This window comes from Salvelinus namaycush, chromosome 3 (genome assembly GCF_016432855.1).
Source record: "Salvelinus namaycush isolate Seneca chromosome 3, SaNama_1.0, whole genome shotgun sequence".
In the NCBI taxonomy this organism is placed as follows: Eukaryota; Metazoa; Chordata; class Actinopteri; order Salmoniformes; family Salmonidae; genus Salvelinus; species Salvelinus namaycush.
This window is the reverse complement of record NC_052309.1, coordinates 95,682,424-95,693,331: the sequence shown is the minus strand read 5'-3', so window position 1 is coordinate 95,693,331 and position 10,908 is coordinate 95,682,424. Positions and strand designations below refer to the sequence as shown.

Sequence of the window (10,908 nt, the reverse complement as noted above, 5' to 3'; positions counted from 1 at the left end):
GCTGCAGAGAGGTACTTGGGATTACATGATTTTACTGCAGAAGAATTGCAGGGAGTGTTCTGTTTTTCATGAGGGTTAAATTGGCAGGTATTTTTTCTATCACCAAGTATAATGGATTGTACAGTAGGTGGCAACATGCACCTCTAGCGTTTGTTTGCTGACCGCCATAAATACTATTGAAGAAGGACTTCACGCTGGACCAATGGTTTTTATAACTAACCCAAGATAGACCACAGCCTGTCGTTTCCAATGTGAGCAAATAGAACAAGCAAAAGGTGGGCAGAGCCTAGCACGAGCTAACATTGGCTGGTTCTAGCATGTATTTGCATATTTCGGTTAGGGAACGCCTACTCTTAAGTGCGCGTGTGCAATAACTCAATTCGATGCAGTCCTGAACAACGCACTTTTTAAAAACTTTCTCAAACGGTAAAGTCTACCAAAGTTAGTCCTATCTGTTCGTAACAGATTTTAGTTTTGGAAACAAAAACTACATTGAGATCAAATGTCTCATCGATTAGAACATTAGCAAAATGTCGGCCAAAATCCATCTCGCTCCATCTTCTCCCACTGCCAGCCACTGGGCTTCCTCTCACCACCATATTTGGTAGTGAGTGGAAACGCCAACCGGATGCTTCACATTTATTCCTCCAGTGAAATATCTATGTCATTGTTCTATCTGTGGCTGGACTCTCTCAGATCAAATCTTATCCAGGATCTTACTGAAGTAAGATTAGCCTACATTAATTTGAATCCAGTTTTGATATTTAAATAGACGTTTGATTGCTCTGATCTAGCTGTTTCAGTTGTAGACTTGAGACTGGAATTGCCTGCGACAATGCCATAATAGATATCTGAACGCTCTGACAAACATCGTAACTATAGCGTACACATTTCTTGAAGAAACGTTGAAGAACGAATAGCGTCCACAATGGATCGGGTAAGTTTGGTTGCCTTTTGTTAGCAATATAGGCCTACTGTGGTCAGTGTGGTGTTTGAAATGTCTAGGCCTAGTTTTCACATTTGATCGTCCACTTCCATGCGTTCCATTTGAACAGCTAACGTGAGCTAGACAGTGGTGGAAAATGTACTAAATGGTCATACTTGAGTAAAGATATCTTAGTAGAAATGACTCGACTAAAAGTGAAAGTCACCGAGTAAAATATTACTCGAGTAAAAGTATTTGGTTTTAAATATACTATCCTGCTAAGCATTCGAAATGTAACTAGTACTTTTGGGTGCCAGGATAAATGTATTGAGTAAAAAGTACATTATTTTATTTATAAATTACTGGAGTAAAAATTGTCAAATAATTGTAAAGTTGAGCCACCCCTTGTTTATAGGAAACTTTGCACAAAATTGTGTGACCAAATATGTAATCATTTGTGGCTGTGGTAACTAATGACAACCATAAAAGTCCAAATTGGCTATACCGTAAAAATTGCTGAAAAATATAGAAAGAATACTATTTCCCTTGAAGTAGTGATGCTGAATGTAAAACATTGCTTAACTTACCCCATTCTCCCACACTTTAAAGTAGTCCTCCGGTGATTTTTATTTTTATTTTTAAATATTTTTTAAATAAATGTTATTGTTGAAAAGCAATATCCCAACTATAGATACAGTAAAGTACACACTTTACTGATGTCATCGGCCCCTTCCTTGCTTGAGGAACAATACAATTATTTAACACAGGTTTAACACCTAACACAAACATTGTACTTTTACACACTTAGCATAGACTAGGCCCTGTTGTTACCTCATATCCCAGCCAGCGATAATGCCTTGCATTACACCTGGGAAGAAAACACTTCCATTTGCTCAAAGTGCCATTGGCTCAACTTACCCAAGGCAAACATGTTGACTATATTAGCCCACACAGCTACAAGGATGCATTTTCATGCTAGGTTTAGGACCTCATATTGACGCTTATTAAGACCCCAACTGATGTATAGAACAATCTTAAAATTGTCACCTTTGGTTAAGATACAAGCACCATGAAACCTCTAAGCCAAATTCAGTTTTTTGGACCTAACTTGCTTACCACTTTTTTCATGTGTTTTCTTTCTTCACAGACTCCATGAAATGATGACCTCTTCCTAAATATTTGGTCAAATTATTCATTTTGTGTATGGTTTCCTAGAAACAAGGCCGGCTCAACACTCTCCCCTACAGTAATATGGATAAAAACATGCCACGATTTCCAAAGTTATTATAGTACACATACATTTATTTGTAACTAGGCTATAGTGGTACAATGTATTATGGAACAGTTAATACTAAAAACTTCTATAGGATGTGCCATTACAGTTGAACAATTTTTTTTAAACTTGTTGCTGCTACTGTCACTTTTGACCGAAAATAAATAACTTCTGGACATCAGAACAGTGAATATTAGCTTTTTTTTCCTTTAACGAGTCCGATGAGCCCAACATAAAGAACATACTGCTTTCCCGGGAACTTGCCCAAATCCCCGTCATTTGCGTGAAAAGAAGACAGAGAAAAAGTGGGTTGCCTTCTGTGAATTCGTAGGCGATCGAATAAACCCTCTCTGCCGTCCGTTCTACTAGCTAATGTGCAATCATTGAAAAATAAAATCAACGACCTACAAGGATGATTAAACTACCAACGGGACATTCAAGACTAATATCTTATGCTTCACAGAGTCGTGGCTGAATGACGACATTATCAACATACAGCTGGCTGGTTATACGCTGTATCAGCAGGATAGGACAGCGGCGTCTGGTAAGACAAGGGGTGATGGACTATGTATATTTGTAAACAACAGCTGGTGCATGACATCTACGGAAGCCTCAAGGTTTTTCTCACCTGAGTTAGAGTACCTCATGATATGCTCTAGACCACACTATCTACCTAGAGTTTTCATCTGTATTTTTGGTAGCTGTCTACATACCACCACAGACCGATGCTGGCACTAAGACCGCACTCAATGAGCTGTATTCCGCCATAAGCAAACAGGAAAATGCTCATCCAGAGGTGGCACTCCTAGTGGCCGGGGTCTTTAATGCAGGGAAACTTAAATCTGTTTTACCAAATTTTGTTAAATGTGCAACCAGAGGGGAAAAAAATTCTAGACCACCTTTACCCCACACACAGAGATAAAGCTCTCCCTCGCCCTCCATTTGGCAAATCTGACCATAATTCTATCCTCCTGATTCCTGCTTACAAGCAAAAATGAAAGCAGGAAGCACCAGTGACTCAGTCAATAAAAAAGTGGTTAGATGAAGCAGATGCTAAGCTACAGGACTATTTTGCTAGCACAGACTGGAATATGTTCCAGGATTCTTCCGATGGCAATGAGGAGTACACCACATGAGTCACTGTCTTCATCAATAGGTGCATCGACGACGTCGTCTCCACAGTGACTACGTACATACCCCAACCAGAAGCCATGGATTACAGTCAACATCCGCACTGAGCTAAAGGCTAGAGCTGCGCTTTCAAGGAGTGGGACTCTAACCCAGAACCTTATAAGAAATCCCGCTATGCCCTCCGACGAACCATCAAACAGGCAAAGCATCAATACAGGACTAAGATCTAATCGTACTACACTGGCTCCGACGCTCGTCGGATGTGGCAGGGCTGGCAAACCATTACAGACTACAAAGGTCTTCCAGGCGAGCTAAACTACTTCTATGCTCGCTTCGAGGCAAATAACACTGAAACATGCATGAGAGCATCAGCTGTTCCGGACGACTGTGTGATCACGCTCTCCGCCTCCGATGTGAGTAAGACCTTTAAACAGGTCAACATTCACAAGGCCGCAGGGCCAGACAGATTACCAGGACTTGTACTGCGAGCATGCTCTGACCAACTGGCAAGTGTCTTCACTGACATTTTCAACCTCCCTGTCCGAGTCTGTAATACCAACATGTTTTAAGCAAACCAACATAGTTCCTGTGCCCAAGAACACTAAGGTAACCTGCCTAAATGACTACCAACCTGTAGCACTCACGTCTGTAGCCATGAAGTGCTTTGAAAGGCTGGTCATGGCTCACATCAACACCATCATGCCAAAAACCCTAGACCCACTCCAATTTGCATACCGCCCCAACAGATCCACAGATGATGCAATCTCTATTGCACTCCACACAGCCCTTTCCCACCTAGCCAAAAGGAAAACCTATGTGAGAATGCTATTCAATGACTACAGCTCAGTGTGCAACACCATAGTGCCCTCAAAGCTCATCAATAAGCTAAGGACCCTGAGACTAAACACCTCCCTCTGCAACTGGATCCTGGACTTCCTGATGGACTGCCCCCAGGTGGTAAGGGTAGGTAACACATCCGCCACGCTAATCCTCAACACGGGCCCCTCAGGGGTGCGTGCTCAGTCCACACCTGTACTCCCTGTTCACTCATGACTGCACGGCCAGGCACGACTCCAACACCATCATTAAGTTTGCCGATGACACAACAGTGGTAGGTCTGATCACCGACAATGACGAGACAGCCTATAGGGCGGAGGTCAGAGACCTGGCTGTGTGGTGCCAGGGCAACAACCTCTCCCTCAACATGATCAAGACAAAGGAGATGATTGTGGGCTACAGGAAATGGAGGACCGAGCACGCCCCCATTCTCATCGACAGGGCTGTAGTGGAGCAGGATGAGAGCTTCAAGTTCCTTGGTGCCCACATCACCAACAAACTAACATGGTCCAAGCATACCAAGACAGTCGTGAAGAGGGCACAACAAAACCTATTCCCCCTCAGGAAACTAAAAAGATTTGGCATGGGTCCTCAGATCCTCAAAAGGTTCTACAGCTGCACCATCGAGAGCATCCTGACTGGTTGCATCACTGCCTAGTATGGCAACTGCTTGGCCTCCGACAGCAAGGCACTACAGAGGGTAGTGCGTACGGCCTAGTATGTCACTGGGGCCAAGCTTCCTGCCATCCAGGACCTCTATACCAGGCGGTGTCAGAGAAAGGCCCTAAACATTGTCAAAGGCTCCAGCCACCCTAGTAATTAACTGTTCTCTCTGCTACCGCACGGCAAGCGGTACCGGAGCGCCAAGTCTAGGTCCAAGAGGCTTCTAAACAGCTTCTTCCCCCAAGCCATAAGACTCCTGAACGTCTAATCAAATGGCTACCCAGACTATTTGCCCCCCCTTTTTTTACACCGCTGCTACTCTGTTTATTATCTATGCATAGTCACTTTAATAACTCTACCTACATGTACATATTACCTCGACTAACCAGTCCCCCCGCACATTGACCCTGTACCGGTACCCCCCTGTATATAGTCTCGCTATTGTTATTTTACTGCTGCTCTTCAATTACTTGTTACTTTTATTTTTTATTCGTATTTTTTAAACTGCATTGTTGGTTAGGTGCTTGTAAGTACAGTTCAAGTCGGAAGTTTACATACACCTTAGCCAAATACATTTAAACTGTTTTTCACAATTCCTGACATTTAATCCTAGTAAAAATTCCCTGTCTTAGGTGAGTTAGGATCACCACTTTTATTTAAAAAATGTGAGAATGATTTATTTCAGCTTTTCTTTCATCACATTCCCAGTGGGTCAGAAGTTTACATACTCAATTAGTATTTTGTAGCATTGCCTTTAAATCATTTACCTTGTGTCAAATGTTTCGGGTAGCCTTCCACAAGCTTCCCACAAGAAGTTGGGTGAATTTTGGTCCATTCCTCCTGACAGAGCTGGTGTAACTGAGTCAGGTTTGTAGGCCTCCTTGCTCCACACGCTTTTTCAGTTCTGCCCACAAATTTTCAATAGGATTGAGGCCAGGGCTTTGTGATGGCCACTCCAATACTTTGACTTTGTCGCCTTAAGCCATTTTGCCACAACTTTGGAAGTATGCTTGGGGTCATTGTCCATTTGCGACCAAGCTTTAACTTCCTGACTGATGTCTTGAGATGTTGCTTCAATATATCCACATACTTTTCCCTTATGGAGCCATCTATTTTATGAAGTGCACCAGTCCCTCCTGCAGCAAAGCACCCCCACAACATGATGCCACCTCCCCCGTGCTTCGCGGTTGGGATGGTGTTCTTTGGCTTGCAAGCCTCCCCCTATTTCCTCCAAACATAATGATGGTCATTATGGCCAAACAGTTCTATTTTTGTTTCATCAGACCAGAGGACATTTCTCCAAAAAGTACGATCTTTATCCCCATGTGCAGTTGCAATCCGTAGTCTGGCTTTTTTATGGTGGTTTTGGAGCAGTGGCTTCTTCCTTGCTGAGCGGCGTTTCAGGTTATGTCGATATAGGACTCGTTTCACTGTGGATATAGATACTTTTGTACCTGTTTCCTCCAGCATCTTCATAAGGTCCTTTGCTGTTGCTCTGGGATTGATTTGCACTTTTTGCACCAAAGTACGTTAATCTCTTGGAGATCGAACGCGTCTCCTTCCTGAGCGGTATGACGGCTGCGTGGTCCCATGGTGTTTATACTTGCATACTATTGTTTGTACCGATGAACGTGGTACCTTCAATTGGAAATTGCTCCCAAGGATGAACCAAACTTGGGGAGGTCTACAACTGATTTCTTCTGATTTTCCCATGATGTCAATCAAAGAGGCACTGAGTTTGAAGGTAGGCCTTGAAATACATCCACAGGTACACCTCCATTTGACTCAAATTATGTCAATTAGCCTAACAGAAGCTTCTAATGCCATGACAATTCTCTGGAATTTTCCAATCTGTTTAAAGGCACAGTCAACTTAGTGTATGTAAACTTCTGACCTACTGGAATTGTGATACAGTGAATATAAGTGAAATAATCTGTCTGTAAACAATTGTTGGAAAAATGACTTGTCATGCACAAAGTAGATGACCGACTTGCCAAAACTATACTTTGTTGACAAGAAATGTGTGGAGTGGTTGAAACACTGAGGTTGGAGTCATTAACTCGTTTATGTAAACTTCTGACTTCAACTGTAAGCATCCCACCTGTTGTATTCGGCGTGTATGACCAATACAATTTGATTTGACTATGGTAAACTCGGCTATAGTGGTAAAATGTCTTATGGGGACAGTCAATACTACAAACCTCATTAGTAAGTGCCATTACAGTTTTTCTCAATTCTCAATTTTTGGAACAGTGTTATAGAGAGATAAAGACTAAAGTAATAAAATGTTTGGTCTAATGATATTCTATGTACAATACTTCCTGTGGTCACCAGGACAGAGCTAGTCCGTCCCCCTCTAACCTGCCGGAGTCCCCTGGTCACAACTCTCCTGGTAGCGCCTTACTGCTGGGTCTGGAAAGGGTGTCTGTGCGGCTGGTCGACTGCAGGAAAACACCAGGGCAGAGTGGAACTGTGAGAGAAGGACACGAGGAGGATGAGAAGGGAGAAGATGGAGATCTGATTTCATTAAGTAAGAACAATGTGTGTTGATTAAACTACAATCTGCTTCTCTAACTGCTCATTGATTGATAAACAATATATATACAGGTAACTGCCAAAATAAACACCAACATAGACCAGAACAGCTTAAATGTGGCTTGGCGTAGATTCTACAAGTGTCTCTATCGGAGGGATGCGACACCATTCTTCCACCAGAAATTCAATGATTTGGTGTTTTTTTGACGGTGGTGGAAAACGCTGTCTGAGGTGCCGCTCCAGGATCTCATAAGTGTTCCATTTGGTTGAGATCTGGTAACAAACGGCCATGACGTATGATCTGCATCGTTCCCTTTCAGTCAGGAAACTTGGCCCAATACAGCTGTGGGCAGTTTGAGCGCTAGCACACTCTAATGAAGAACATTAGTCACGCCTGACAAGGCCAATATACCCTGTGCTTCAGCGGAATCCCCGCCTACCTACGGAGTCATTCCTTCAATTTCTTCCCGTCTTCATCTCGAGCTGAGCAGAACAATCTCACACATTTCTTCTAAACAAAGATTGGAATGCAATTTCAGGATTTATTCCAACTTAACTGTCCCACTAACTCGGGTTTATGCTCATCCTTCTGGAAGTTGTGCATTGAAAGGCAGTGCACAGTTTTGCAATATACCCAGATGCCACAGGTTTGTTGTTGGGTTGGAACCCTAGGTGATCTGCCGTGGGCCATTTCATTCGGTGTTGGGTTGGGTCGTGATTTCAGATCCCCTGAGTTTCCTAACTAAAAGGGAACCTACAGTTATGACTAGAACTAATGTTCAATGAAAGAGGCAAACAAAGTACAACAGTTGTTTGGCCTCACACCGCCATGTTCAGATTAAGAGCGGTACTGAATTGAAGGAATGACTCCGTACCTTGGTTTTATCACATGAGAAGGTGGGACTTCTGGTGCCAGCACGGTGTTCATTGGCCTTGTCAAGCGTGATTCTAATGTTCCTCCAGTAGCTGTACCTTGTTTCCGTCCTTCAGGGAACAGTAGTTAAAGTAATAACTGTTTTTTTTTAATGCTCATTAAATCATTCAGGGAACACTCATGCCCTGTGGATGAGGGCATTGTCATCAACCATAGGTTGAAGGTGAACACTCAATGGCTCTGCATTTATTGGCGTTTACCTTGCCCTCTAAGTGGTTGAGTGGACCTAAACCATGCCAGGAAAATTAACCCAACACCATAAGAGCCACCAGAACCCTAAATTCCTCAAGTGTTTCCTTTTATTTTGGCAGTTATGTTTATACTGAGGGTCATATTTGTTTATGGATTGCAAAACCTAGTTATTCAATGTCTTTGCTTCACAGGGGACACCCCTAACTGTCATTCTCTCAGTGGGAGGGGCTTATCATCTGGGGAGCCTCAACATCATGTTGCTGACGAGGCAAAAAAGAGTCTCTACAGATCAGAACAACTCAAGAAACCCCAGCAGAGAGGTTTAGGGAAGAAACCTCATCACTGCTGCTCTGACTGTGGGAAGAGTTTCACTAGAAGGAGTGGCTTCATTATTCACCAGCGGATTCACACCGGAGAGAAACCATACTGCTGCTCTCAGTGTGGGAAGAGTTTCACCTGTCCAGGAGGTCTTAAGTTACACCATAGAATCCATACAGGAGAGAATCCGTACAGATGTTCACAGTGTGGGAAGAGTTTCGCTGCTTCTAACACCTTAAAATCTCATCTGAGAATGCATACAGGGGAGAAGCCTTACCCCTGCCTTGATTGTGGGAAAAGCTTTGCTAATGCAGGAACCCTAACCATACACAAGCGTGTACACACTGGAGAGAAGCCTTATAGCTGTGATCAGTGTGGAAAAAGCTTTTCTCTTTCAGAAAATCTAACTATACACCGGCGCATACACACTGGAGAGAAACCTTATGTCTGTTATCAGTGTGGGAAGAGCTTCACTCAGTCAGGAGACCTGACTACACACCAGCGAACACACACTGGAGAGAAGCCTTATAAATGTGATCAATGTGGAAAGAGCTTTGCTCTCGCTTCGTCCCTGACTAGACACCAGCGAACACACACTGGAGAGAAGCCTTACAGCTGTGATCAGTGTGGGAAGAGCTTTGCTCGAGCTTCCAACCGGTCTACACACCAGCGAACACACACTGGAGAGACACCTCACAGCTGTGATCAGTGTGGTAAGAGTTTTAGTCAATCAAGAGATCTGATTACACACCAGCGAACACACACTGGAAAGCGGCCTTATAGTTGTGATCAGTGTGGGAAGAGTTTTAGTCAGTCAGGGAACCTGATTAGACACCAGCGAATACACACTGGACAGAGGCTTTATAGCTGTGATCAGTGTGGGAAGAGTTTTAGTCAGTCAGGGAACCTGACTAGACACCAGCGAACACACACTGGACAGAACCCTTATATCTGTGTATGTGGAAAGATATTTGTTCATTTAGGGCCAATGAAAAAACACCAGAAAGCACAAACATGTCGTCTTTCAACTCCCTCCTATCCGACACCGGTTCCAGATCCCTAAATAAAGGGTCAACAGAAAACATCTAGTGAACAGTCATATCCATCTCTCATTCTTAAACAGTTGACTTAGTCTGATCACCATGGTAACCTGTTTGGAACATAGATGCGGTAAAGAAGTCAATCAAACTCGAGCAAAACAATAGAATTGCCATGGAAATGTGTGGGAGAAAAGGGCCATGGGGGAATAATCCTGAATCTCTTCATTGCCCCCCAGCAAAATTAGCCTACGTTTAGACTATTGTTTATATGTGTATGTCACACTATATTGAGGTACAAATCAGAGTATAACGCATGTATGTCAACCCCAACCAGCAAATGTTAATTTCATATTCACCAATCAACTGCATTACAGTTAAAAATGATTGACTACCACCACCGATGTCTGTATGCTAGCTATGCTAACCAGCTTATACTAACTGGAGTTAGCATTTGGAAGTCACTTCTCAACTTTTAAATGTTACCTGTGAAAACAGTCAAATATATCCAAATCGGACTTAAGTAACCACATTGTGAGCCTGTTACAATACATATAGTGCATTCGGGAAGTATTCATACCCCTTGACTATTTTCCACATTTTGTTACGTTACAGCCTTATTCTAAAATATATTAAATACCTTTTCCCCCCTCAATCTACATACAATAACCAATAATGACAAAGGGAAAAGTTTAGGAATTTTAGCAAATGTATAAAAATTAAAAAAAGATGCATATCGGTACCTTATTTACATAAGTATTCAGACCCGTTGCTATGAAACTCAACATTGAGCTCAGGTGCATCCTGTTTCCATTGAGATATTTCTACAACTTGATTGGAGTCTACCTGTGGTAAATTCAGTTGATTGGACATGATTAGGAAGGGCACACAACGGTCTATATAAGGTCCCACAGTTGGCCGTTCATGTCAGAGCAAAAACCAAGCCATGAGGTTGAAGGAATTGTCCGTAGAGCTCCGAGGCAGGATTGTGTCAAGGCACAGATCTGGGGGGGTACATCCTGTAGAAAACACAAACAGCTCTGCACTGCTTTGCGAAGCGCAA

The 10,908-nt window shown here is 42.9% G+C and overlaps 1 protein-coding gene across 1 annotated transcript; it reads left to right on the top strand.

Annotated features, from left to right (window-relative positions):
- The first annotated feature begins 625 nt into the window (after window positions 1-625).
- LOC120043739 (zinc finger protein 501-like) lies at window positions 626-10,443 on the top strand. Its single transcript, XM_038988303.1, has 3 exons — window positions 626-937; window positions 7,164-7,359; window positions 8,682-10,443. The coding sequence occupies exons 1-3, from the start codon at window positions 929-931 to the stop codon at window positions 9,869-9,871; spliced, it is 1,395 nt and encodes a 464-aa protein (XP_038844231.1). The 5' UTR covers window positions 626-928; the 3' UTR covers window positions 9,872-10,443.
- The last annotated feature ends 465 nt before the right edge of the window (window positions 10,444-10,908 follow it).